The 27,881-nt window shown below is 44.8% G+C and overlaps 2 protein-coding genes and 1 long non-coding RNA gene across 8 annotated transcripts in view; 2 read left to right on the forward strand and 1 right to left on the reverse strand.

Moving 5' to 3' along the window:
• SLC22A16 (solute carrier family 22 member 16) overlaps positions 1-11,631 on the forward strand; it is a 26,904-nt gene extending 15,273 nt beyond the window's left edge. Inside the window, exons 5-8 of the mRNA XM_070417917.1 lie at positions 2,166-2,293; positions 8,632-8,741; positions 9,901-10,000; positions 11,189-11,631. Coding sequence (XP_070274018.1) covers positions 2,166-2,293; positions 8,632-8,741; positions 9,901-10,000; positions 11,189-11,374 — 524 coding nt within the window. The 3' untranslated portion in view covers positions 11,375-11,631. The remainder of the gene's footprint in view (positions 1-2,165; positions 2,294-8,631; positions 8,742-9,900; positions 10,001-11,188) is intronic.
• Positions 7,733-14,990, reverse strand: LOC139012261 (uncharacterized). Its single transcript, XR_011471842.1, has 3 exons — positions 14,601-14,990; positions 13,898-14,132; positions 7,733-13,426 (listed from the first exon to the last, which is right to left on the reverse strand). It is a non-coding gene; the product is annotated as an uncharacterized lncRNA (long non-coding RNA).
• On the forward strand, positions 14,644-27,881 carry DDO (D-aspartate oxidase). 6 transcript variants are annotated; one of them, XM_070417914.1, is made up of 5 exons: positions 14,644-14,756; positions 16,636-16,811; positions 19,707-19,815; positions 23,665-23,841; positions 26,050-27,881. In XM_070417914.1, exons 2-5 carry the CDS (start codon positions 16,640-16,642, stop codon positions 26,615-26,617), a joined length of 1,026 nt encoding a protein of 341 aa, XP_070274015.1. In that variant the 5' UTR covers positions 14,644-14,756; positions 16,636-16,639; the 3' UTR covers positions 26,618-27,881. The 6 variants fall into 6 exon arrangements, with proteins under 6 accessions (XP_070274015.1, XP_070274014.1, XP_070274013.1 ...); XM_070417912.1 differs by lacking the exon at positions 14,644-14,756 and adding an exon at positions 14,865-14,947; XM_070417911.1 differs by lacking the exon at positions 14,644-14,756 and adding an exon at positions 15,716-15,827.

Raw genomic sequence — 27,881 nt, forward strand, 5'->3', positions numbered from 1 at the left:
CTCCTGCATGCCCCACCCTGGGGATCGAGCCCAAAACTCGGGCATGTGCCCTGACTGGGAATTGAACTGTGACCTCCTGGTTCATAGGTTCACGCTCAATCACTGAGCCACGCTGGCTGGGCTGATACGGTTTCTTAACTTTGATGGAGATACACATTCTCAAGAAACTGGGTAATTGCATAACTGTAAAAATGTTTCCAAGGCAAATCTGCATGGTTTGATAATCTCTTCTGTCTTGGATTTCTCATATCCGTACCCTTTCCAGTGGTCCTCTTGCAGACAGGCACTTCCATGCTGTGAAAGTTTTGAACAAGCTTTCATTTCCTGAGATGGTTTGGGGCTGGTGGGAGCTTCAGCCCTGGTTTTCTGCCACTTGCAGATGCTCGCCTTTGGGATTAGTGCAGATAGGAGTGAAATAGGGCCCGAGTGATTAGAGAGGTATATTGTAAGGTGAAGAAAGTAACGAACCATTGTCCTAATCCCAGAAGACGTGGGCCTCATTGCTTGCCCCATTTCTTTCCCAGACATAGCCAAGCCCAAAATCAGATGTAGTGTCAGTACCCTGAAGCAACAACTCAAGGGAAACCAGTGTAGTCCACTTTCACTGTCCCTTTAGCGGTTTCACAGTTGCTGCCCAGCTGTGCTAGACTCTGTTGTCTGTTGTCTTTGCACACAGTGCTGTACAGGGGACAGCTCCGAGCCCACATGCAGGAAGGTAGTGGGGGAGGAAGGCTGCAGGACAGGCCCCTTGGCTCACCAAGACCTTGCTTCCACTTCCTGAGCTGGCATTTACTCTTTTGGCTCAAATAATTTACTTTTAGTTGTCAAGTAGGGATAACAATCCTAGCTTACTCTCAGGAAGCTCTTTTGAAGACCACTGTCTTATTTGATCGTGAAAAATGCTTGATAAACTCTTTAAAAAAAGAAAAAGAATAGAGTAATAGGTGTATCTACTGTCCTGGCCTGGAAACATGGAACTGACAGCAGCATCTGTGAAAGGAAGGTGCTTCCTCCAGAGAAAGAGAGAGAGAAAGAGAGAGAGAGAGAGGGAGGGAGGCTGTCTCTCAAATGGGACTCAGAATGTCAGAATGTTGTTATTATTTTTTGCTTTTGTCTGAGTCAGTTTTTTTCTGAGCAGCTGCAGCCGAGTTTAATTTCTGATGTCCTACTAATACGTATCTACCCCCTAGGATGTGTCCCCGAACCTGCGGGAGACATTTAGACCCAGATCTGCCTCTCCAGGTGCTTGGAAGCTTCTGTAGATGAAATGACAAATGCTCATCACTCCTAAAAGGCAGTGGTGGGTAGTGTCCTGAGATTAGACTGCTGCAAAGGGAGGAAAGAACAAACTTTGAATTACAAGGAAGATCTGGGCTGGGCTGGCTCCTTTCCCAAAGGAGATTGTTGGCTTGACTCAGTGTTGCTGAGAGATCTTTCTTTCTCCCTGTTTGGTTCTGACTGATGGATAAAAAAGCTTTTTTTTTTGTTTTTTTTTTTTTGTTTTTTTGTTGTTGTTCTGGTGCTAGGATTCGAACGTTGGTTCTTCAAGGGAAGGGCTTTTATGTCAATTATGGATTCAGCTCTTTAATTTTTGTTGTGGGGGAGTGAAAAGAGTTCCAAAACCAGCCCCTGTTCTGTAGGTGATTCATATTAGGTTAAAAACATTTATTGTTAGGTTTAAAATCCACCAAGCAGTTACATTAGTTTATGTACTTGGCTGACATTGGATTTTCTACTTTAGTTTCTAAGTTTGACGTTAATGATACATCCCCCTCCCCAGTTTTGTCAAGCATAAGAAACCAAAGATCAGAAATGATCAATGTTGTCTGTTAACTTTACTTATTTATTCATTCAACAGGCCTGCCCTCCAGGCACCTTGCTGTGTCCTGGGGGAGCTTACAGCTTAGTGAATAGGTGAATAGCATAGAATAGGCGAGTAGAATAGAATAAGTGCTGGACTGATTACAGTAGCATTTCACAGGAGACATCCTCCAGGGAGTTTAAAGGGGTGGGGCTTGTTGCCTCTCAAGGAGTTGACAGTTCTTAGAGGCCCCTGGAAGCAGAAATACTGCTGATCACTCCTTTTGGGGAATGGGTTACAAGGTGAGGTCCCCTTGTACAGCTGGACACCATGGCTTATAGAGGGCCCTTTTGCTCAATGACAGGTGCAGTGGATATTCCTGCCTCTATTGTGTTGTGCTTCGGGATGGACATTCTGGGGAGAAAGAAAGCTCTGATCACCGCCCTTTTCTCAAGTGCAGTTTTCTGTGGTTTGATTATGGTGATTCCCTTGGTGAGTTATTTTATGTTTTATTTAGGGAATGCTTAGTTATATACTATGACAGTTTGATGAGAGAATTTTTAGCTTATTACAGTAAATATGAAGGTCAATTGAGATATATGCATGCATATATTCACTCAGGATGCATGCATAATATTTAACAATATGTTTTCTTTTAAAAAAATTCTGTTATATAAGTAGTGCATGCTCATTGTTGAAAATTTACGGAAAAAAGAAATATATTTTTAAAAATGCCCATCATCCCATTTCCAAAGATGGCCAGTGTTGTATTTGGTAAACACAGTAATTTTGAGTGAGGAAAGTAGGTACCTCTCAGCAATTATAATCCTGAACATGTATTCCTTCATCCAGCATCTATTATGTACCAGGTGCTGTTCTAAGTGCTGAAGATATGTAGTGAATCAAGTTTCTGTAAGTATAACAAAGAAAAAACAGGAAGAGGAATAGAGAATGGCTGTGGATGGTGGGGAGCACACCTATATACTATTTTATTTTATCTAGGCTGATCAAGGACGGGGTGCCTCTCAGAGAAGGTGGCATTTGATCAGAAACCTGAAGGAGAGAGGGAGCCATGGAGACATCTGGAGGATATCGTTCTATCTAATAAAAGAGTAATATGCAAATTAACCATGACTCCATCACAAAGATGGACACGGCCACGAAGCTGGAGTGAGCAGGAGGCTTGGGTTGCCCCCGGCGATGGAGGAAGCCAAGCTTCCTGCCTGCCCTGGCCAGCACTGGGCTCTGCTCAAGGCTACAAAGTTTCAGTTATAGAAGATAAATAAATCCCAGATACCTGCTGGAAAAAAAAAGAAATAAAGGAGAGACTGGGAGCTTGGGTCGCCGGGGGGCATGGCCAGCCTGAAAATGGCCATCAGTCCCTCACCCAGGCTGGCCAGGAACCCCAGTAGGGATCTGTTGGGGTCCAACCCCAATGGGTCCAGGGATCCCCAAAGGTGTGGACGGAGTCGGCGAAGAATGAATGACATGGAAACTGGTTTCAGTTCATCAGCATAGCGAGGTTCTCCCTCCAGGATCTCCAGCGAAGTTCTGGTTAGGAACTCCAACCAAGTTCTGGTCAGGATCTCCAACCAAGTTCTGGTGCCATGTTCTCTCGCTAAGTTCTCCAGCCAGGTTCTCCAGGTTCTCCAGCCAGGTTCAGTCACCAGGTTCTTTAGCCAGGTTCTATCCAGGTTCTTTTGCCATGTTCTGTCTAGGTTCTCCAGTGAAGTTCTGTAGCCAGGTTCTGTCCAGGATCTTTTGCCATGTTCTCTGGCTAGGTTCTGGTTAGGAACTGATGAGGATCTGATGTTTATTGTCTTGTTACATTTGTATTTATACCAGCTGATTTTAATCCTGTCAATTTCTATTACAAAGGTTAGGGCGTTTCTTATCTCCATTCCAGGTAGTAAAGATTATGTAGCTTAACTACCCGCCTGGCACTTAATTAAGGGGTTGTATCCCCTCCCTAACCTCAGGGAAAGATCCCCACCTGGGGAAACAACCTTTCTCGGAGAGGTGACCTTGGCCAAAACACATAGCGCTAAAGGGAGCAAACATATTAAGAACAGTATGCTATATATGCCAGGTTCCTTGAAACACATGCTGTGTAGATGTTTCTTCCCTGCAGCGACTGTGTCAAGCAGCAAGGATGGACTGGCTCCCAGCAGGGATCCCCACCCTGAAGGGGGTGTGGCCAGCCTGAAAACAGCCCTCAGTCCCTCACCCAGGCTGGCCACACCCTCATGGGGTGAGGGTCCCCACTGGGGGGCTTGACCAGCCTGAAAATGGCCCTCAGCCCCTCACCCAGGCTGGCCAGGCACCCCAGTGGGACCCCCACCCTGATCCGGGACACCCTTCAGGGCAAACCAGTGGGCCCCCACCCGTGCACCAGCCCTCTATCCTATATAATAAAAGGTAATTTGCAAATTGACCCTAACAGCTGAACGACTGGGAATGACTGGTCACTATGACACACACTGACCACCAGGGGGCAGGTGCTCAATGCAGGAGCTGTCCCCTGGTGGTCAGTGCGCTCCCACAGGGGGAGCTCTGCTCAGCAACAAGCCAGGCTGCCAGCTGCCAGCACAGCAGTGGTGGCAGGAGCCTCTCCTCAGCAGTGCTAAGGATGTCCGACTGCAGCTTAGGCCTGCTCCCCGCTGGCAAGTGGACATCCCCCGAGGGCTCCTGGGCTACCAGAGGGATGTCTGACTGCCAGCTTAGGCCCAATCCCTAGAGGAGCAGGCCAAGCCAGCAGGTGGACATCCCCTAAGGGGTCCCAGACTGTGAGAAGGCACAGGCCGGGCTGAGGGATCCCCCTGAGTGCACAAATTTTTGTGCACTGGGCCTCTAGTGTCTTATATTCAGGATTGTTCCTATTTAAATAATCTTGTTTTTCATTGTGGTAGATTAGTAGATGGAAATTTGTAGTGTGCACATGTCCCCTGAGGAGCTTGTTTTTAAAAATGCAGTTTCTTAGTGGGAAGCACTGCCATAACCTATTGAAGCAACTTTCACATTCCCATATTTGAGCAAGCTTCATCTCCTAGAACACCTCTTGCATCCAGAAGTACCCCCTCTCTTCCCCCCACAATGTTATCAGAACCTGTATTTTCATTCTGTGTTTGAAAAATATGGTCACTGTAACAATGTTTCACAGTATTTTATATAATTTTCTCCAGTGATTATATAATTATTAAGCAATAGTATCTCAACATGTATCACAAGGCATTTTAGGTTTTGTATATTGTTTTTTTTGTTTTGTTTTGTTTTTTTTACCAGATAGGTGGTACACTTTATTTTTATTTATTTATTTATTTTATTAAATCTTTATTGTTCAGATTATTACATTGGTTCCTCTTTTTTCCCCCTATAGCTCCCCTCCACCCAGTTCCCACCCCACCCTCTGCCCTTACCACCCCCCCCCCCCCCACTGTCCTCATCCATAGGTGTACAATTTTTGTCCAGTCTCTTCCTGCACCCCTCACACCTCTTTTCCCCTGAGAATAGTCAGTCCACTCCCTTTCTATGCTCCTGATTCTATTATATTCACCAGTTTATTCTGTTCATCAGATTATTTATTCACTTGATTTTTAGATTCACTTGTTGATAGATATGTATTTGTTGTTCATAATTTGTATCTTTACCTTTTTCTTCTTCTTTCTCTTCTTAAAGGATACCTTTCAGCATTTCATATAATACTGGTTTAGTGGTGATGAACTCCTTTAGCTTTTCCTTATCTGTGAAGCTCTTTATCTGACCTTCAATTCTGAATGATAGCTTTGCTGGATAAAGTAATCTTGGTTGTAGGTTCTTGCTATTCATCACTTTGAATATTTCTTTCCACTCCCTTCTGGCCTGTAAAGTTTCTGTTGAGAAATCAGCTGACAGTCATATGGGTAATCCCTTGTAGGTAACTGACTGTTTTTCTCTTGCTGTTTTTAAGATTCTCTCTTTGTCTTTTGCTCTTGGCATTTTAATTATGATGTGTCTTGGTGTGGTCCTCTTTGGATTCCTTTTGTTTGGGGTTCTCTGTGGTTCCTGGACTTGTAAGTCTATTTCTTTCATCAGGTAGGGGAAGTTTTCTGTCATTATTTCTTCAAATAGGTTTTCAATATCTTGCTCTCTCTCTTCTTCTGGCACCCCTATAATTCAGATATTGGTACACTTGAAGTTGTCCCAGAGGCTCCTTACACTATCTTCATATTTTTGGATTCTTTTTTCTTATTATTTTTCTGGTTGGGTGTTTTTTGCTTCTTCATATTTCAAATCTTTGACTTGATTCTTGTGATCCTCTAGTCTGCTGTTGGAATTCTGTATAATATTTTTTATTTCAGTCAGTGTATGCTTAATTTCTAGTTGGTCCTTTTTCATAACCTCGAGGGTCTCACTAGACTTATTGAGGGTCTTATTAAATTTATCGGCTATTTCTAGAAAATTCTTGAAAAACCTTAAAAGTGTGGTTTTGAACTCTATATCCAGTAGTTTGCTTTCTTCCATTTCTGTCATTTGTGACCTGTTTCTTTGTCTCCACATTTTGGCTGCTTCCCTGTGTTGATAGAGTGGCTTTGTGTGCTAGGTGTCCTATAGGGCCCAGTGGCTCAGCCTCCCCAATTACCTGAGGTGGACACTCTTGGTGCACCCCTTTGTGGGCTTTGTACACAGTCTTGTTGTAGTTAAGCCTTGATTGTTGTAGGTATCACTGGGAGGAATTGACCTCCAGGCCAATTGGCTGTGAGAATCAGCTATGTCTGCAGTGGGAGAACTTCTGTGCTGGAGACACCCTTCTGGGGCAAGACTTGCTTCAGTGGGGCTTTGGTGCTCACTGAGTCTGCCCCCTGAGTGTGTCCCTTATGGATCTGAGGAGTTGTAATCTGGATGGTTTCACTCTTACCACTGGGTACACTGGCTTTTGGATTTCTAAGGAGGTGCTAATTTAGCCTCTGCCTAAGGCTACCCAGCAGGAGCCCAGCTGTGAAGCAGTGCAAGCTGCTGTGGGACCTTGGGCCTTCTTTTGGAAGTTCTGGGTCTCTCTGCCCCAGCTGCAGTTTGTTAGGTAATTTTCAGATTGCAAAGGGCCAGGCCTTTCATATGCAAAAGCCTCTGCGCACAGCTTGGGTGGGGCGGGATCTCAGGGGATCAACAGGGCGGAGCAAGCAGCTATGGCTGCTCCTCAGTCCTGTCCTAAGAGGCCCCGCGTCTCAGTGTCCCGGTAATCACTGCAAGCACCTCTGAGAGAAAGCCACCCTCAAGTTCTGACCAATGCCAGACAGTCTAGTTTCTCCCCATATGAGTCTGGGTCCCCAGAGACTCACCCGGAATTGGAGTTCAGAGCATTCAGGAGCTTGAGATTCCCTCCCAATTGAAAAAGACAACCGTGTCCTCAGCTGCCAGCCCTTTCCACATGCACCTTTGTACCTCTGCACTTTACTTCTGCACCTCCTCTGAGTCTCAGTGTGCTTTTCTCTTTCCTTCTAGTTGTAGAATTTCCACTCGGCCAGCCTTCCTGTGGTTCTGGATGATGTTGTTTTATCTTTTAGTTGTATTTTTGAAGTGGTTGTGTGAGGCAGCAATTTCCAGTGTTTACCTATGCCGCCATCTTGGTCTCTCTCTGGTTTTGTATATTGTTTGACATTACATTTAAGCTAACCAGTGACTTTCTTTTATGGTGATACTTTACTGAATTACCAGGGTTGGTGACTTGAATGTTTCATGTAACTGAAATTTCCAGGTGGTGATTAATATTCAACAGATATGAATACAATAAAACTACTCAGGATGAGGAGGTTTCTGCCAGTTTGAGGGAGCTTCATCCATACTTGTTTTTGTTTGTGTTTTTAGGTACTTTGCATTGATATTAGTTGAGTTGATGGCAGCTGCCTTTGAACTGGTAAAATTTCTCCCCAAATGGCAGTGATAACACAATACACATTTTTTAAGTCACAGTAATTTATTCAACAAATATTCTCTACAATACTGATTAATATGACAAGGTGACACCAGCTGCTTTAATAGAGACATCTCCAAATCTCAGTGACTTCACATAATAGATGCTGATTTCTTGCTCATAGAAAGTCTGATGTGTGTGTACCTGGTTGGTAGCAGTGGGAGTGGTGAGGAGAATATGTCTGGCTCCATGGAGTCATTCAGGGACTCAGGTTGACAGAGGCGCTGCCATCCTCAACACATGAACTCCAGGTCGTCTGGGTCTCAACATCCAGCTGGCATATAAGGGGGAAGAGAAGGGTTGGACTATGGGAGGTCCTTGTGAGCCACTGCTGGCAGTGGGACGCAGTGGGAGGCGAAATGAGAGGTTTTGCTGATGAATGCATCAGCCAAAGGGCGGGGGGGTGGGAGGGTGGGGAGTCTGTACTAATAGTTCAGTTATCACTTTCAAATTATTCTCTGAAGATAATTTATAAGCCGTGGGATTATTGCTGCAAAGGGCACGATTTGTTTTTGTGGCTCTTTGATTTATTCTGCTGGCTCAGTTCCAGGAGTTGGTCAGTTATTGGTGGAACCGGCATGTCTGGAAGTCTGGATGTTTCTTGTTCCACAGCAATCTGCCCAAGAGATATTCTTTCCTTATTTGGTCATTTGAAATCTCCAAGGCTGAGGAGGAGGCACAAAGTTTTCCCTAAATTTCATAAAGATGGAAAGCTTTTGCAGGCCATGAGTAGAGTTTACAAAATGAATTCAAACAGAAAAATAGAACTCTTCACTGTTGTGAAAAATACTGGAGGATTAAAAAGTTTTAAATAATAATTTTCAAGTTTTTATATTTTTCTTTAATTGCTTATGACAGTCTTTCTGCTAACATCTTTTTTCAGAAGTACTACTTTTGGATTATGGTGACAACTATGGCTGGAAAGTTTGCCATAGGAGCAGCGTTTGGCCTCATTTATCTTTACACAGCAGAACTATATCCAACCGTGATAAGGTAAGAGTTACTTATTTTTCGTTGTTGTTTTCCTGTTATCTTTCACTTACATATCATTTCCTTATATTTGGCCTTTGGGTATAAATGCTTTACTTTCAAAGCCATTACCTGAACGCTAAGATATGGGGAAGTTACATGATGCTCATTCCGAATCTGAAACTTTGTCTATACTTCCATTAGCAAGGGTAGTAAAGAAATTATTTTGAAATAACACTCTGTTATCTTAAAACCAATTTAAATCTCAAATATAATTGACTTACGCTGACTGACGCAGGCTAATTCTCTCAGGATGTGTCTCTTGGTGTTCTGATTCAGTTGTGTTAGTTTGCTAGGGCTGCTATAACAAAACCCCAAAGCTGGGAGGTTCAAACAACAGAAATTTATTTTCTCACAGTTCTGGGAGCTAGAAGTCCAAGATCAACGTGTTTGGCAGGTTTGGTTTCTCCTGGAGTCTCTCTCTTCGGTGTAAGAAAAGATACTCACATGAAAAGCACATTGTTTCCTGTTAGATATTTTATAAGGTTATTTAAATACCTTTAAAAAATTCTTTTTTTAACCAGAGAGAGAAAGAGAGAGAGAGCAATTGGTTGCTTCCTGTACAAGAGCTGACTGGGGATCAATCCCACAACCTAGGTATATGCCTGTCTGGGGGTTGAACCTGCAACCTACGGACGATGCTCCAACCAACTGAGCCACCTGGCCTGGGCTAAATACCTTGCAAAGAAAAGCACATTAAGATATCACTTGACTTTTAAAAAATAAAGAAAATGTTCCATAGAGATAAATATCCCAAATTCCCACTTCCTACCCCAAACAAATTCCGGCTCTAGAAATTGATGTTGTCCTCAATAATAGACGGACTGAATACACATGAGGGTCTCATCTGCCTAGTGGATGAAGAATAGTTTTTGGGTCTTGAATTATTTGCATGCTTGCACATACCAACGCAGAATGTGGATTTAAATCACGAGTGATTCTTGAAAAATTAAAGTAAAGTTATTTCCAAGTATATGAAGCCAAGTTTAAATTGTATTATTTACTATTTGCTGGAGGGTGGACAGGGGCTGCAGGAAGTTGTTCCATCACTCTCTGTGTCATCTGTGTTCCACTTGTCTTCCATTCTTGCCTGTATCTGTCTTAATTCTCCTCTTGTTTTTAGGACACAGGCCGTGGGAAGTGGCAGCATGGTGTCCCGTGCGGGAAGCATCATGGCCCCGTTCTCCATTAACCTCTCCAGCATTTGGATCTTTATACCCCAGGTGTTTAATCACTTTATGGAAACTTGCTGAGATGGCAGAGCAGCTTCTGTGGGTGGTGGGAGAGGGTTAGGCTGCTGAGGGCCAGGTGGAAGGAGAGCTGAGAGAGGAGGCAGTGACCACTGTGGAGAGGATGGTCCTCTTTTGCTTGTTTTAAAAGATATCCTTTATCCACTACTTACCATGGGCCAGGCACTCTTTTAAGTGCCTTGTAGGCGTTATTTAATTTAATCATTTCAACAGTCTTTTGGGACCGGCACTATTAGTATTTCCATTTCACAGATAAGGAAACCAAGGAGCAAAAAAGTCAGGTAACTTGCCCAGGGCCACACTGGCAGCAAGTTACCGGGCAGAGTGGGTTTGGAGATTATAAGAGGCTTGAGGACTTTTATTTTTACTAGCCAGTGGCAAGGAAAAGGTCATAAATCTGTGAGAGGGAGGGAGGTCTGCAGATGGAGGAAGACCTGGAGAAGGAAGTGAGAGGCAGTGGGACCTGGAGAGGAAGGGGAGGGGAGGGGCGCTGTTGGGATGTTTGTGGGAGGGAGGGAGCTGGCCAGGGTGGCAGGGGAATTTTTCTAGGAGGTCAGGTGGACCACCCCACTCTCTAAAGTAGCAATTCATTTCCCTTGCCCTTGTTTGGTTTCCCCTTAAACTCTGTAGATTTTGGTTCATTGAAATATTTATTTGTGCATGCATTAATTCATTCCCCATCATTTATTGAATGCTGATAGAGTAATGATCGTTGGGGCAGAGACAGGGTTGATTAAGACAGTGCCTGACCATGAAGTCCCAACCCAAGGCTCAGTAGCTGGGTTTCTCCACAAGACTCTGGAGTCTGGGAAAAGGGGACAGGGCCTTTTTTCTCTGTGTAGCAGCTCCTAGGACAGTGCCTGCGGGATTAGTAATGCAGGCAGCACCTGGGACTGATGGAATAGGGGCGCCACAGTGGTTAAGGAATGGATTCATGAGTGATCAGATTAAGGCTAGACCGTGAGTTCAAGAACTCCCAGTCCAGCCTCAGTCACCAAAGGTCTCGCTGCTAAAAAAATGTCAGCTGGTATGTCAAATTCAGTTCTGTTTCCCTCTGAAAAAGGTTCAGAATTATTATTCGCTGAAGGGTACATTTATTTCTTGATGTGTCATTTATTTCTTCTTTCTTTCTTTCTTTTTTTTTTTTTAAATTCCTGCTAGTTGCTTATTGGGTGTTTGGCCCTTGTGAGTGGAATTCTAACATTCCAACTTCCAGAAACCCTCCGGAAGCCTCTGATAAGTACTTGGGAGGAGGCTACCACACCGGATGCAGAAAAAGAGAGCAGTTCAGGCAAATTGTCTCCCACAACCAGTAACACCGATGCTGGACAAACCAGAAGTGATTAATTCAGGGGGTTCTGGTTTGGCAAATGACTGTGCTACGTGTGCTGTCTAGCACCTGAAAAATTGTTTACTTTACTGCCTTTGTATTAGAGGAATACTATTCTCATTTCCTGCATGTCATTTTTGTCTTTTAAAAAATTTTTGTAAGAAAGTTTTAAAACAATGATTTTGTAAAAGAAATAAAAACTAAGATGAGGATGCTCACTTTTTAGACTGCTTTCTTGTTGCCGTCAAATATTTTTCCATGTTTGTTCTTCTGTGTCGTCGTTTCTCAGCCTTTCCCGCTCACCACCCGAGGGAATACCACACACTCCAGTCCCGTCAGGCTCCCCTTCTTCCCCAGCCACTGCCAACTGTGAGAGTGTGTTTCTTTCTTCGTTCTCTTCCATATTATTTTTATTTGTTTATTTTTCAATTGCAGTTGACTTTTAACATTATTTTACATTAGTTTCAGGTGTATAGCATCGTGGCTAAACATTTATATAATTTATGAAATATTCTCCCTAATTTTTCTAATATCCACCTGACACCATATATAGCTATTACAATATTATTGATGATATTTCCTATGCTGTACTTTACATCCCCATGACTATATTGTAACTATCAATTTGTACGTCTTAATCCCTTCACCTTTTTCTTTCTTTCTTTTTTTTTTTTTAATATATTTTATTGATTTTTTACAGAGAGGAAGGGAGAGGGATAGAGAGTTAGAAACATCGATGAGAGAGAAACATCGATCAGCTGCCTCCTGCACACCTCCTACTGGGGATGTGCCCGAAACCCAGGTACATGCCCTTGACCGGAATCGAACCTGGGACCTTTCAGCCCGCAGGCCGACGCTCTATCCACTGAGCCAAACCGGTTTCGGCCCCTTCACCTTTTTCATCCAGTCCCCCAACCCTCCTCCAATCTGGCAACCCTGTTTGTTCTCTATACCTGTGAGTCTTTCTTTTTTTTTTTCTTAATCCTCACCGGAGAATATTTTCCCATTGGTTTTTAGAGAGAATGGAAGAGACAGGGATAGACAGAAATATTGATGTGAGAGAACCACATTGATTGGTTGCCTCCTGCAAGCGTCCCGACCAGGGCCTGGGCCACGGAGAAGCCTGCCACCGAGGTGCGTGCTCTTGACCTGAATCGAACACGGGACCTTTGGTCCACAGTCCGATGCTCTATCCACTGAGCCAAACTGGCTAGGGCTGTGAGTCTTTTCTGTTTTATTTGTTTATTTTGTTCTTTAAATTCCATTAAAACGATAGCTAGAAAAGAAAAGATATCTTGCTTTCCAGCACTCTGAGCAAAGAGGGCTTCAATGTGTAGTCAAATGTTTTTGTGTTTGGTCCAGTTAAGGGACACACATCTGCTAGGAGCCAGGAGTGAGTATTGTAGCCGGACATTTTACTTTCCCAAATTTAAAGATGTTTCTCCATAAGTCTCAGAGATGTGAGTGCCCTCCTCCCCTCCTTCCCTGGACCATCCTGGAGCCACACACAGCGAAATCCTGGCCCTGCGAGACTTTGCTTCCTCAGCAGCCTCCTGAAGAGTTCAAGTCCCATTGGATTGCGGTCCTTTATTTACTGGCAGACTAACACACCAGCAGGGCCGACACATCCCAAGCCCCTGACAGCCGTGCAGAACAGCAGGCGGGGCTGGGTGTGCAGGGAGTTCCCTGCCCACTGCACAGGTGAGGCTCTGGGCACCTCCAGAGCTCAAGGTAAACGTGTCTGAAAGATCGCTGGGGTGGAGTGTGACGCTGTGCTTGCCTACCGTCTCCCGGAGATCACTTCAACTCTTTGGACCTCAGCCACACGCCTATAACATGATAACATGAGGTCCCACTGGATGGTCCTCGAGTCCCCTTTTAACTCTCGCCTTCAGTGCACCTGAATCTGCTGTTGGTTTTCTGAATGACCCCTCATTTAGGTCACATTGCGATAGTTCTGTGCAGCAGCAAATGAACGGCCTATGAGCTGTACGTGTGCACAGCTTTCTTGGTTTCATTACTGAATGTTTTCTTCTTGTCTTCCTTTCAGAGGTAAGTAGAGTCCAGACCTGAGCAGGGAGAAGAAGGAGCCCTCTCAGATATTTTCCGTCGTTTCCATCACTTTTTGGATACAGTCCTCCATCCTAGCCAGACATATGGCACTTTCTCACTCCACTCACACAAACCTCCCCATGGAGCCACCCACCGTTTCCTCAGCTTTCTCTCAACTTCCTGCCTCTGCGACTTTGCTCCTACCATCCTCTTCTTCTTTGTCCCTCTTGGACTGGCCACTTGGGTCCACCACGCTCCCTCTCTTGAGCAATCACAGTGCCCACAGTGACAGTTCCACTTGGTAGAGGACTGTCTTATTCTGCCTCGTTTCCTTTCTTAAGGGAGAAAACATCATTTTAGGGACCCTTGAGTCTCTCATAGTCCTTGCAACATGCCTTGGACAGAGTGCTCTGTAAATGTTCGTTGGTTGGTTTTATAGTAGGTGCTCAATGAAATATATATACCACCTTACAAAAAATTTTACATACCTCAACTCAGCAGGTGCTCACAACAACTTGTAAGAGAAATCTTAGTTCATTTCCAGTTTTCTTAGTTCATCTCATAAGTGAGATGACTCGCTCAGGGTAAAACAGATCTTCTGTGGCCCCTCCGTATGTGCTTTGGTGAAGACCTTGAGCCTGGGAATCTCACATTCAGACTGGGCTTTCCCATTTAAGAGACCTTGGGCCCTTCCTTATTCTCTTGGAGCCTCGATTTGCTCATCTGTGGATTGGGGATAACAATACCTATCTCATAGGGTGTTTGTGTTAATGGTGTCATGCATGGTTAAAGCTAAATATGCATTAGTTACAACATTATTATCATTACTTGGATACATCAAACTGCTTTCCTGTAAACAGACTTGTTGACTATAATTTTATAGTCTGCCGCACAGTGGACACTCAGCAAATATTTGAATATGTGGACTAAAGGATCATTTAGTTTTTATCCTAGATTTTTCCCTAAATCATTTTTCCAACTGCAATCAGGGCATCTTCTCAGGGATCAACAACCTTATTCTGTCCTTAGAGTCCACCCCTCCCATTCCACACTGCCCTCCCCGCCCTCCCCCTCAGACCCAGCGGATGCAGCAGAGCCAGGAACCCAGGGAGATGGCAGCCACATCAGGAGACCGGGGTTTGCTTCTGGCCGGAACTGGCTGGGAGCTGGACAGCTTTGGCCGTTACTTACCACGCCCACGAATCAGCTGCCAAAACCCCAGGCTGGTGGTGAGGTGGTTTGTAAACGAGAGAAAGAAGAGCTGCTGAGTAGGCCCACTTCCAGGGCTGGCGGAGCCCCAGCTTCACAGTTTACAAGAGGAGGTCCATGGCTCCTTTCTCCGGGGAAGTAAGTGACAGAGACACAGGCGTGTGGGCCAATGGAGAGTCAGGTTAGAGGCAACGTCCTCAGGCATGTCCCCAATGGGAAGCAGTTTTGCTTTCCCTTCGTCTCTCAGGCACTGGACCAACCACTCACTGGGAAAACAAGTGCTGGTGCCAGAGCCTCCTGTGGATTCCAGGCCGCCCTTGCAGAGACAGGTACTGGGATCCTCCTGCTCACGGCTCCCTCCGGGCTCACGCTGTACACACTCAGGGAGCGTGGGTGTGTGTCTTAAAGGGATCAGGTGACCTGACTCACAGGTCACGGGGCCAGGCTGTACCCACCTTGCTGGCTCACATTTCTGCTCCCTGGCAGTTGGTTATTCTTAGCCACGGATTACTTTCCTTCTCAATTGATTAGAACTGTTTTGGGAAAGTTGCTGGGCATGGAGGACATAGTGAAGCAGGAAAGGCAGTAAGGGAATAGGTGGCTGCCTTCTACCTCTGGGGCACGCGTGCAGGGCCACACTCCTCAAGCTTGCCCCCTCTGCTTGGCTGCCCCCTTGCCTGGACCCTCCCCTGCTCCGCCCTCTGCCCTGGCAATCCTGCTCTTTCTTAGTTTAGCCAGCCCGTTGTGGAGCAATCAGATGAACTAATGGCTGAGGAAATGCATATGTAGCTTGAGAAATAGAAATAACACATAGAGAACTTCACTGGAGGACTTGACAGTATCAGACAGCGTCCGAGGTGGAACAGACCACTGACAGCTGAGCCCCACCCAGTTTGTCCTGCTCACAGCAGAGGGAACTGCCCCGCCTCCTCCTGCGGAAGGTGACGTGTGTGCAGGTGGCCATGGTTTATATCACACGACCCGATGCCCTGGCCACTGCTGATTAGACAGAGAAGGGCCACTGTGCCAAGGGCTGAGGTACAGGTTGGTTTAGCCCAATGAGCTGGCCTGCTGCTAAACATTGATAGGGATGGCAATGATCAACTAGACAAATTGTATTTTCTCTCTCTGGAGTTTGAGCCTGAGACCTATAGAGACAGAGAGCAAAACCAGAGGTGGACAGACAAGCAGGGAAGGTATGACAGACAGGTAAGCTGACAGTGGAGCAGGGCTCAGCTGCGAGGGGGTGGGAGTGTGTTGAGCCCTCATTAACCCTCTGGTTCCCACACTGGGTGCTGGTCTCAGGCGCCTGCCAGCCCAGCCCAGGCTTCTGCATTTCCATACGGACTCTCAGAAAGAGCCCTCTTTATGAGACACTCTGTGGGTCTCTCTCATTTACCACCCAGAGGAGTTAATAAGGAATTCATATGGCTTGGTTTATAGATGAGGGCGTCCAGGCTAGGAGGCCATGGGTTGCTCCCCAGCTTACAGAAAAGCCTGCTTTCAGAGGGCGGGGTTTCAGGCATAGGGTGAGGGTGAGTGTGGGAGTGTGGAGCTTGGGAAAGCAGTGACAGAGGTAGGGAAGGAGGCGAGGAGAGAGGAGATGCTGAGTTCCGTTGTTCAGACTTTCTGTCAAATGTTGTTATATTTGCTGCTGTGTCTACCTTGCTTACTCCACTCACCTTTCCTCGGTTTTACCCAGAGGGAAAGTAGTTTAGGAAAGGGGGCCGAATGAGTAGAAATATCCCCTCAAAGGCAAACCCACAAAACTGTCGTATGTTCCAAGGGCAACTCCAGGCTGGTTTTGCGCTCATGCCTAAAATTCCATCCAGACCTCGCTGCCCATACCCTGATACTTAATGGGAAGAGAACTTACAGGGAGCTCTCCTTATCCCACGAGAAATGCCAATAGGAAAGGTCTTATTGTGAGAGGCTTTGGACCTCAGGCCAAACTTTGTACTGGATGGAAAAACCCTCCAAATGAGATTTAGAGCTCACACACCTTCTTTCCTCGCAGGCCAATGGATCCAGTCCGGGTTGCCGTGGTGGGGGCAGGTGTGATGGGGCTCTCCACCGCTCTGTGCATTTCCGAATTGGTCCCAGGATGCTCCATCACAGTCATTTCAGACAAGTTCACTCCTGAGACGACTAGTGATGTGGCAGCTGGAATCCTTATTCCCCACGTTTATCCAGGTGAGAGGGATCTTCCTTCCTCTGTCCGACATGGGGATGTCAGGTAGAATGATGATGCATGGAGTGTCATGTGAGCTTTTAACATCTTATTGGTTCATCTGTTAGCAAGAGCTCAGTTATGCTGTAAGATAGGAACAACCTCCAAACTTTAGCAGTTTAAGAAGCAATGGTTTACTTCTTGCTCACGGTAGATGTTTGTTGAGCATCAGCAAGGGATCAGCAGGGACCTAAGCTGATGGAGCAGCTGCTGCTTGAATGTCATTAGTATCTGGGGGGAGGTGGGGGAGAGAGCTCTGGTGGGGAGGGGTCTCACCTCTGCAATTAAAAGCTCTGGCCAAGCGACTTTTATCACTTGTGATGACAGCTCATTGGCCAGCACCACTCACGTGCTCTCACCCCTCAGAGGAGACCAGGAAGTGCGATCCTGTAAGGCTCCCAGAAGACGGACAGGCAGAAGTATTTGGTGAACAGCACTAATAACTGCCACAATTGGCAACTCTAAGTCTTTCCATTGATTCCAGTAATGACCATCAAGTCAGAAACTACCTGTGTGTAAAGGGACCAAGATCCTTATCTCTAAGCCAGAATAGAACAACCAGCCAGTATGTGTTCAGGCTGAAAGATGCATTGGGTTTGAGTTTGTTTTTGCTTGTTAATCCTCACCGGAGGATTTTTTTTTCTTTAGAGAGAGTGGAAGGGAGGGGGAGAGACACACAGAGAGAAACATCAATGTGAGAGAGACACATAGAGAGAAACATTGACATGAGAGTGACTCATCGATTGGTTGCCTTCCACATGTGCTCCGACCAGGCCCAGTGGTAAATATCTTCTGTGCTCATGAGTATCAACACCATATGAGGACCATACTGGTCTTATAGGGTTGTGTGAAAATTCAATGGATTAATATATGTAAAGCACTTAGAACAGTGCCTGGGACACAGCAAGTGCTATATACTTCGTTGCTATTGTTATTACCGCCACTCGGGCTACCGTTTCTTTTTACCAGCACGAGAACATGAATTAGGTTACCAGGCTTGCTCTACTCGCTGTTGAACTGAGTAGAGCAGTTCTTTTGGGATGATTTCATGTGGATCTCAGCCACTATTTTGTTTTTCAGGTTTTGGGTGGGAACACGGAATGCATTTTAATACAGCCCCATACACTGGCCTAGATTGTTGGGGTATAATCCTTAGGGGTCTAATTTAGTTTTCTTTGGAGTTTATTGTTTATTTCTTCCTGATCTCTACCCCGGTGGCACAGTCCACAGTCTTGGAATACAGTGTCGAGTACACAATGGGCACATGCTTAAAGACAGCACATTGTCTCTCCTAACAAGTTTTGAAACCCTGCTATTGAAACGCTCTCATTGACCTGGGGGTTTGTCTGGGGAGCAGCGTGACTCCAGGGGCATGTTCACTCTACTGTGAACCACAGGGACATCTCTCCAAACAGAGCTGACCAGCATCCTTTGTGCCTTAGTTCCCTCCTCTCCTCTGTGCTGCCCCCACTGCAGCCCCTCAGAATGACTGTTCCCTGGCCTGGCCCCGGGTGTCTTCTGTGTGCAGAATGCTGACCTGGATGTGGGAGGATTTAGAAGAACAGTTTAGGCTTTACTCCAAAGAACTCGAGAAAGGCAAGTTACGGTGTTAGACTTTTTAGTAATGAACATCCATTACAGTTTCTCAACAAATACTGCTTTGAGTTTCCTTGGAGGTTATGCAGTGATTTGCAAATATGGCCGCAAAAATATGTCAGGTAAGCAGTGAGGTGGGTTATGTGAGGATAATGGGGCTGATGGAAAGCCTGGTCTCTCCCTGACGAACCTTCCACAGGAACCAGAGGGCCAAATACTTTACCCACAGTTAGATTTATCTGTGCCTGCGTTGGACACTCTTATTTGGGGGCCACACCCTGACCCTTATTTCCTCCCTGACAGGCCTGCCACCCTTCTAGAAGCTGTGTCCAGGCCCCATCTCCTGGGCTCTGGCAGGGATGCCTGGGGAATAGGGAGCACTGGTCCGCAGGACTCTGACAGAGGCGGTGCTGGTGCGGTCCTGCACGCCCCTGCTGCCCGTGGCATGCTGCTCTAAGCGGGCCATGATTCATGGGGTGGAGCGGATGGAGGTCATGGCAGCCTGGCTGGGGCTGCAGGGAGCCCTTCCTGAGGAGCTCACCTTCATCATTCAGGGCTTGTTTCCTTGTGGCAGGGGGTGAGCTCTCCAGCTTCCCATTGATGTGCATTCCCTTCTCTGTCCTGGCTGAGCTGGGCCTCACAGGTCTCCCTTTGTCACCCACCATGTTTTCAGTCCCCAGGAAAGTGGCCCTGGATTCTTTCTCCTCTTGTTTTAACTGTATGGCCAGCTGGATGCCTCACCATTAACTGACTTCCACTCAGGTTGGTTATAGACCCTTCAAGGACCTCTGCCCAAGACCACCTGCCAGCTGGCACCGATCAGATCCCCCCTCATTGGTTGGTTCCGCCTTTGTTGATTGTCATTATACAAACAGACGCTGACAGCATGTGTCAACATTCAGAACTCTGGTTGCTGATAAATCCTCCACAGTGTGGTACTTGATCGAAACGTTCTTCCTTGCCTCTTTATTCTTTTCCCCAGCGTCTAGAACAGCCGTGAGCCGGATCCGGCCGGTTTGAAATGAATAAAACTAAAAAAAAAAGACCGTACCCTTTTATGTAATGATGTTTACTTTGAATTTATATTAGTTCACACAAACACTCCATCCATGCTTTTGTTCCGGCCCTCCGGGCCAGTTTAAGAACCCATTGTGGCCCTCGAGTCAAAAAGTTTGCCCACCCCTGGTCTAGAAGGAGCTCATCTGAAGCATAGTCATTATAATTTCCCTTTCTGTTCCACTTGCTTTTCTCCCTGATTATAGACACACCCATCCACAAGCAAAAGCAGTGGTTCAGAGAGACCTTTGACCACCTATTGGCAATTGCCAATTCTGCAGAAGCCGGGGAGGCTGCCGTTCACCTGGTGTCTGGGTAAGAGGAGAGCTGAAGTTATTTTAGAATTTAGAATGATCTAAACAGACTTCAGAGTTCAACATATATTATTGTCGGGTGTCTTCTGTGTGCAGAATGCTGACCTGGATGTGGGACGATTTAGAAGAACAGTTTAGGCTTTACTCCAAAGAACTCGAGAAAGGCAAGTTACGGTGTTAGACTTTTTAGTAATGAACATCCATTACAGTTTCTCAACAAATACTGCTTTGAGTTTCCTTGGAGGTTATGCAGTGATTTGCAAATATGGCCGCAAAAATATGTCAGGTAAGCAGTGAGGTGGGTTATGTGAGGATAATGGGGCTGATGGAAAGCAAACAGGTGTGACACTCGAGTGGGTGCAGAGACCCAAACTATAGGAACATCTTATATACTCAGTGTCCCTGGAGAATGCTACTTTTCAAAAATGTAAATTTTGTGGTCACCAGAGTTACCTTGTGAAGTGCCACTTAGGAAAAAAATATTTCTGAAATGGTTAGCCCACTCCTATTGATTCTTCATGTCTGATTTCAGGAGACGCACAATTAAACAAAAGAGTTTAAAAATAAATCCTACTTAACATTTCTAACACAAACCAGCACTTAAAATATTGCAATATCTTTCTATATGGTCTTAAGTGGAGATCGCTAACCATTCTATCACTTTTAACTTAATGACATAACCTATATGTCATCTGTGTTATAACACAGTCATGCCCTACAGCCTTTGAAAGAGCAGAGGAATGTTTGCCTTTTGCTAAATTCTTAAATCCACTGCACCCTTTGTGCTATTTCTAAAGCAAAACAAACAAACAAACAACCTCCCCCCCCAAACAAAAACCAAAAAACCCTGTCCTCTCTCCTCTTTGGACAATGTCTGCTGACATTTTTTGCTGGTGAACACACCTGCATCAGGCAGGTTTCTACCCTTTTCCTTTTCTTGCCCTCCCTCACCATCACAAATACCAAAATATGTTGACATCACTAATTCCTCAAAGTCTTTGTCCAAAGTAGCAACTTTCACTTCTCTACCTTCCGAAGATAGTTCTGTAACTGTCTCCAAAACTAGCTGATGAGCCATGTAGGCAAATGGTTCTCATTAATAGATGACCACCCTTCATTTTTGTCAAAACCAATGTGGTCCCGTCTAATTCACAAACTTTGGCTCTATGTAATTTTTAAAAACAGCTGTGTCCACAATTTAAATGACCTTTCAAGAGTAAGACTGCCACCATTGAGGTTATTATAAAGTAGGCACGTTAAGCTATTCCATAAGAGAGCTCTTCATTTCCCCTCACATGAATGATTTTTATCCCACTTGCTTCCAAAAAGGATTTGGATGAGTCAAGCCAAGACAAGGCACAATGCTCTGTGCATCTTTGGCTTAAGTATATCACTTTATTAATCTGTTTATTCCTTCAAAACAAGTTTTCAGCATTCATCAGTGTCAGGTACTATCCTAGGTATTAGGGATATATAAATGAGCAAGTTAAAACGTACTGCTTGGCATATAGTAGATGCTCAATAAATATGTATGAAGTGATTTTTTAAAGAAGGACAGACATGGTCCTGCCCTCATGTAGCTTAAGGTATGTGGATAATGTCCTAAATCTAATGAGACACAAATTACAAAAGCAGTTATCTGGAGAATAAACTTGCTCTGGAATTTTATGAGAAGCTACCAGGAAGAAGTGATGTTTCAGTGCAGACCATCCAGATGAGAGTAGGTTAGTCCGGTGATGTGTAGAGGTGAAAGGGGCACAGACAGGGTTGAGGACAGAGGAGGCAGCATTCTGGGTAGAGGGAAGGGCACATGCATAGACCTGAGTCTGGGGTGACTGTGGTGTGTTGGAGGGATTGAAAAATCACAATGTAATGGGAAGGATTTTACACAGTGAAGTAACTGATCATAGTTACATTTCAAAAATTTCTGTCTGTAGCGTGGAAGACAGATTTGTGGAACGTGAGATGATGATGGGATAGATTAGCTGTTGATAGTGGGGATAGAGAGTAGATGAATTAAGAAATGCTTAAGAGGAGATTTATTATTATTATTTAAATATTTTTATTGATTTCAGAGAGGAAGGAAGAGGGAGAGAGAGATAGAAACATCCATGATGAGAAAGAATCATGGATTGGCTGCCTCGTCCAAGTCCCCCTCTGGGGATCGAGCCCACAACCCGGGCATGTGCCCCCGACTGGAATCCAACCTGGGACCTTTCAGTTCTCAGGCCAATGCTCTATCCACTGAGCCAAAGTGGCTAGGGCTATTATTATTATTTTAATTCTCACCTGAGAGAGGGAAGGAGAGAGAGAGAGAGAAAGAAAAAGAAACACGGATGTGAGAGAGAAACATCCATTGGTTGCCACCTGTAGGCACCCTGACCAAGGATCTAACCCCCAACCTGGGTATGTGCCCTGACTGGGAATTGAACCCAGGCTTTGGTGTATGGGATGACACTCCAACCAACTAAGTCACCAGGCCAGGGCTTATGAGGAGATTTGATGGGACCTGATAGTTGATGGCATGCAGGGGTTGAGAGAGTAAAGGGTGATTTTTGGGTTTCTGGCATTAGCACCTGTGTGGATGGGATCCCATTTTCTGAGTTGGATAAGATTGGGGAAAGGAGTAGGGGAAGTGTGTGTGTGTGTGTGTTTATTGTATGAGATATGAGGTCGACATTCAGTGGGGAGTAGGAAACACGATGGGTGTGGATCTGATTTTGGAACTCATGAGAGAGAAGTGGGCTGGAGATGTAGCCTGCTGAGTGTTTGGCCTACAGATGACGGTGAAGATATAGAAGAGGGCAATGTAGCCCAGAGAGAGCTTGCAGCATGAGCACGCATTACAGAGCCCCGAGGCAAACTACTTAGTTATGAATTACTCACATCATTAGCAACCATGTACAGCACTCAAATGATTTTCCTGGCTATTTTAGAGCAGCCATGATTTACAACATTTATTCCTATTGATGAAAACACTTGTAAATTCAACATATGCCTCACAGCTATTGGTAGAATTATTACAGGCTTCTTGTTGTCAATCAATATCATTCCAGCCCCATCCACCCCAACCATGACTTCGCAGGAACAGGACTACTCCGGACAACTTCTTTTATCAAGAGCCAAACGAATGACCTACAACTTAAGTCATAATTTGCACCCCAGCCTCCTGGACTCTCACCACTGCTCATTCCAATTTAGATATTTTGTTCAGGAATGAGGCCAACCTTTAAACTTTTGATAGTTTGCTTATAATTTATGTCAAGCATTATGCAAAACAGAAAAAGCTTTCCTCTAATGTGCAAAGTCATAAGTAAATAAGAAACTCTAGGCAAGAGCTTTTTGGAAAAAAGAGAATTAAATCCAATCTTTAAAAGATACACTGCCTTTTAAATGTCTTATTCCCCTCACTCATGAACATTTTATTTATTTATTTATTTATTTATTTATTTATTTAAAATATATTTTATTGATTTTTTACAGAGAGAAAGGGAGAAGGATAGAGAGTTAGAAACATCGATGAGAGAGAAACATTGATCAGATGCCTCTTGCACACCTCCTCCTGGGGATGTGCTCGCAACCAAGGTACATGCCCTTGACCGGAATCAAACCCGGACCTTTCAGTCCACAGGCTGACACTCTATCCACTGAGCCAAACCAGTTAGGGCACTCATGAACATTTTAAATTTAGCTGCTAAGGTATCTGAACCCAAGAGAATGGAAGAAGAGGTCTTTTGCTCATGTACAGGAAGTGTGATTTTTCATTGCTTTAGAGAATGTCACATGGGGTTCATAAGAGATGTGTTATTTCACAAAATTTCAGGAAATTTATTCTCCTAATATGCTTCAGTTGGCAGGTATTTCAGAGCATTCCTACTGAAGAAGTGCCATTCTGGGCTGATGTGGTTCTGGGGTTTCGAAAGATGACCGAGGCTGAACTGAAGAAATTTCCCCAACATGTGTTTGGTCAGGCTTTTACAACGCTGAAATGCGAAGGTTCTGCCTACCTCCCTTGGTTGGAGAAAAGGTCAGTTTACATGGTTCTTTGCTGCTTTCTTCATTGGTCATAGCCATAAATAACTTCTTAGCTATTCATAAAATATATACTGAAAATTCTCTGTGGTCCCTCAGAGCTCTTGCATTGTGTCTCGTTGGTCACAGATGACTAGGGCTTTGAAAACAATTTGAAGACAGTGTTTGAGCCACAGGAGTGAGTCACACCATTCTTTTTGATGAGTGACATGCCCATCTTCTACTTGTAGTGTGCATCTTGATGCACAATTTGGTTCACCACCACCACCACCATCACCACCACGACACACCAGTAAAACCAACTTATTAAAATAGTATATAGTCTCCTGGCTTGTACAATGGAGTTTGGAAAATATGCTTCCAGTTATATAAAATTACTAGTAGATGATTTACTCTAGTTCTTTGAATGAGAGAATCCTATGCTTATTATAAATTATTTTTGAATATTTTCCTTATTGGTGATAAAGAAAATAGCTTCATTGTTTTTCTTTTGTTATAAATAAGAACTCTAAAACTGAGGGCTTATCTAAATTATGTAATTCCTCCCTCACCAAGGTAAGCCCCAAATACCTTCAACTTGCATTTTGGCTTGGTTTTCAGGATTCCTCTCTCCCACAGCCTGGGTTTCAGGCTTAATGAAAATGGACACTTGGATTTTAGGGTGATGGTCAGAGGAGTTGGGCTGGGGCTATGTAGTGAGCACAGCTTCTTGAACCCTCCCCCCCCCCCCCCCCCCCCCGCCATTTCCTTCTGGGTGGTTGGGGCAATGGTATCCTCCCTGCCCAGGGTGAGGTCAGTTGCAGGAAGCTCCAAGAACAAAGTCACCAAGCTTCTTATACCCCCAACCACGTCACTCGAAACCTCCCGAATAACTACTTCATATGATGGTAAAGGCAGCCATGTAGGTACCTGATTACCTAAAACATCTAGCTTCCAGGTGCAGTTTCCTCCGACATTTTTGTGCCATCTTAATGCATTGGCCGTGGCTATACGATAACGACTGAGTATCACCACATGGTCACATCACAACTGCACAAGGATGACTGGTCCCTGGGCACATTCAGTAAGTTTTCTTGTGAGGCATGAGGGCTGGGAGGAACTCAGCACAGCAAGCCTGACAGGGATTCCCAACACCCTGTGCTCTATGCTAATTTAAGTAGCTCAACCAGCAAGGTACCCTTGAAATGGAAAAGAAGGACACTTACATTTATTGAATTCCTACATAATTGTCATAAAAAACCATGAGAGCTCAGCACTCTTGTCTCCAGGTTATAGCTGAAAAACAAATTTAGTGAGTTTAACTAATTTGCTCAAATGCCCAGGCTGGTAAATCCTCTTATTTTTCTGAATTAGGAGAATAATTTTGAGTTCTAATTGGGATGGTTGGAACACAGAACATAATGTTTAAATATTAGCCCTCTCCTGCTAACATCCCTGTGGGAGACATAAGGGGAGCATGTCAGCCCTGTTCCAACTGTCTAGTTAGGGAGACTAATACAAAGGAACATGCAAGACAAAAATGTCCCAGGCAGTTAATTTAGGTGCTAAGTAAATGACATAAAGAAGAAATACTTGGGTATTTAAAATACCCAGATTAATTTGGTATTTATTTGGCATCTAGAATGATACAGAAACTCTACTGCACATAGAAAGGACAGCCCGGCTAGTGTGGCTCAATGGTTGAGCGTCATGGTTCCATTCTGGTCAGGGCGCATGCCCAGGTTCTGGGCTTGATTGCCAGTAGGGGGTGTGCAGGAGGCAGCCATCAATGATTTTCTGTCATCGTTTCTCTCTCTCTTTCCCTTTCCCGTCTTCTACGAAATCAATTAAAAAAATATAAAAAAACCCACATAAGGACAAAATACAGGATTTATGGCTGTGAGTACTTGAAACAGAGTTTATCTTTGTATTATTATTTATTAAGTATTGTACTGTTTTCCATATGAACAACTGTAAACCTACTTTTGCCCCACCCTGTATATAATTTACTTGGCTTTGAACTTTTGAAATAGGTTTTTATTTAGGTTCCACTTTTGGAATCCCCAGTTTCCAAGAATATGAATCAATTGGTGGCTAGAATTCGGCCTGTTCGGGCCATAGAAGCTCTTGAGGTGTTTGTTTCCATGTTCCTGTCCATCACTGCCCGTAGAGGGTTGAGCAGGAAGTTGCCAAGGCTCACCTCCTGGTCTCTTCATCTCCCCAGGGTAAAAGAAAGGGGCGGCATGATACTCACCCGGCGAATAGAAGACCTGTGGGAGCTTCACCCATCCTTCGACATCGTGGTCAACTGTTCGGGCCTGGGAAGCAGACAGCTTGCTGGAGACTTGGAGATTTTCCCCGTGAGGGGCCAGCTACTTAAAGTTCAGGCTCCCTGGGTGAAGCATTTTATCCGAGATGGGAGTGGACTGACATATATTTACCCCGGTGCATCCAACGTAACCCTGGGTGGAAGTAGGCAAAAGGGAGACTGGAATCTGTCCCCAGATGCAGAAATTAGCAGAGATATTCTTTCCCGATGCTGTGCTCTGGAGCCCTCCCTCCACGGAGCTTGGGACATAAAGGAGACGGTGGGCTTGAGGCCCTACAGAGCAGGTGTTCGGCTGCAGAAAGAGCTCCTAGCTCGGGATGGCCGGAGGCTGCCTGTGGTTCACCACTATGGCCACGGGAGCGGGGGCTTCTCCATGCACTGGGGGACGGCTCTGGAGGCCACCAGGCTGTTAAAGGAGTGTGTGCAAGCCCTCAGGGCCCCTGCTCCCAAGTCAAAGATGTAAGTGACATGAAATGACAGCAAATGGCCCAGGAGACTACTGACCAACATAATTTCTGATACAATGTGTGTGAGCAGATTTGGAACTAGTACTAATCTAATCTAGTGCTATTCTGGTACTAGATTTACATCTATTTCTAATCACCTGGAACATAAAGCTCTATTTCTATTAAAAATAAAGATTTTGATAAAAAAAGATTTCTTTTAGATCTAGTGTCCAAGAATCTATGCTAATTTACATGGATGCTGGAAGCTGTAGGGATTTCGACATATTTGGCTCATAAATCCACAGGAGGAGACAAGGCATGGGAGTCACTGAGCTCACTGCCAGTTGCAGAGCTGCCCATGATGCTCCCTGGTTGTAGTCGAATGAGATTAAAGTCCTCGTAAATAAAATTACACGGGGATCACGCGATACAAGTTTATTACAGTTAATGAAAGATAAAGCATGACTCCTGCTAGAAGAATTCCTGGTAGAAGACACAGTGGCATCAACTCCATAGCTGTCTGGGGCCAACTCCCTGAGGGCCGTACTTTGCATTACCATGGGCAATTGAGAGCTGGCTTCTTGTATGGTGGACGGTGCCCAAGCATTTTTGAAGATTGAATAGAATGTGCAGCCAAAGAGCTAATTTGCTAATTAAGATGGAACAATCCTTCTGAATGAAATATAACCAGAGTTTTTTTTTGCAAGTTTTTAAAAAAGTTCTGGGGAGGAGGGGTTGTGTCTCATGATAAAATGAGTTTGAGAATTAAATATATCTAACTGGTTTCTTGACGTGGGCCTACTCAGAGCCTTTAATCTGTTCATGTGTATTATGAATTCTCAGGAGGATTTGGTTTGAGTGAATGGCAAAGGAGATGCTCTTCGTTGAGATAAGGAAGCTTGGGAGAAACAGGGGTGATTTTAATTTGGGAGGAAGATGGCGTATGTTTAGAGATGAATTCAATTTTGAATACTCTGAGGGAGATGTGGGGTTGGCAATGAGAATGTGGGGAAGAGAAAGCCTCTAGTACAGTTTTATTTTTGCTGTTTTGTTCACTGAGCTTTTGCATCTGATTTTGTTTGAAGAAAAAATACTGCTGGGAGAGAGAAAGAAGATGTATGGGAGAGGGGTTCGGGCAGGGGCTGGGTGGTGGAGAAAACATTCCAGTGTGGGTTCTTTTCTATAGATTTCCACCAGGGGGTGGTATTGTATTAAATTCAGATAAATTGGCAAATCTGAAATTTAGAAATGACTGGAAATAAAAAAATGGATACCAGGTGA

Source organism: Myotis yumanensis, unplaced genomic scaffold (assembly GCF_028538775.1).
Source record: "Myotis yumanensis isolate MYYU_CA2020_CCGP unplaced genomic scaffold, mMyoYum1.0.hap1 SCAF_6, whole genome shotgun sequence".
NCBI classification, from domain to species: domain Eukaryota; kingdom Metazoa; phylum Chordata; class Mammalia; order Chiroptera; family Vespertilionidae; genus Myotis; species Myotis yumanensis.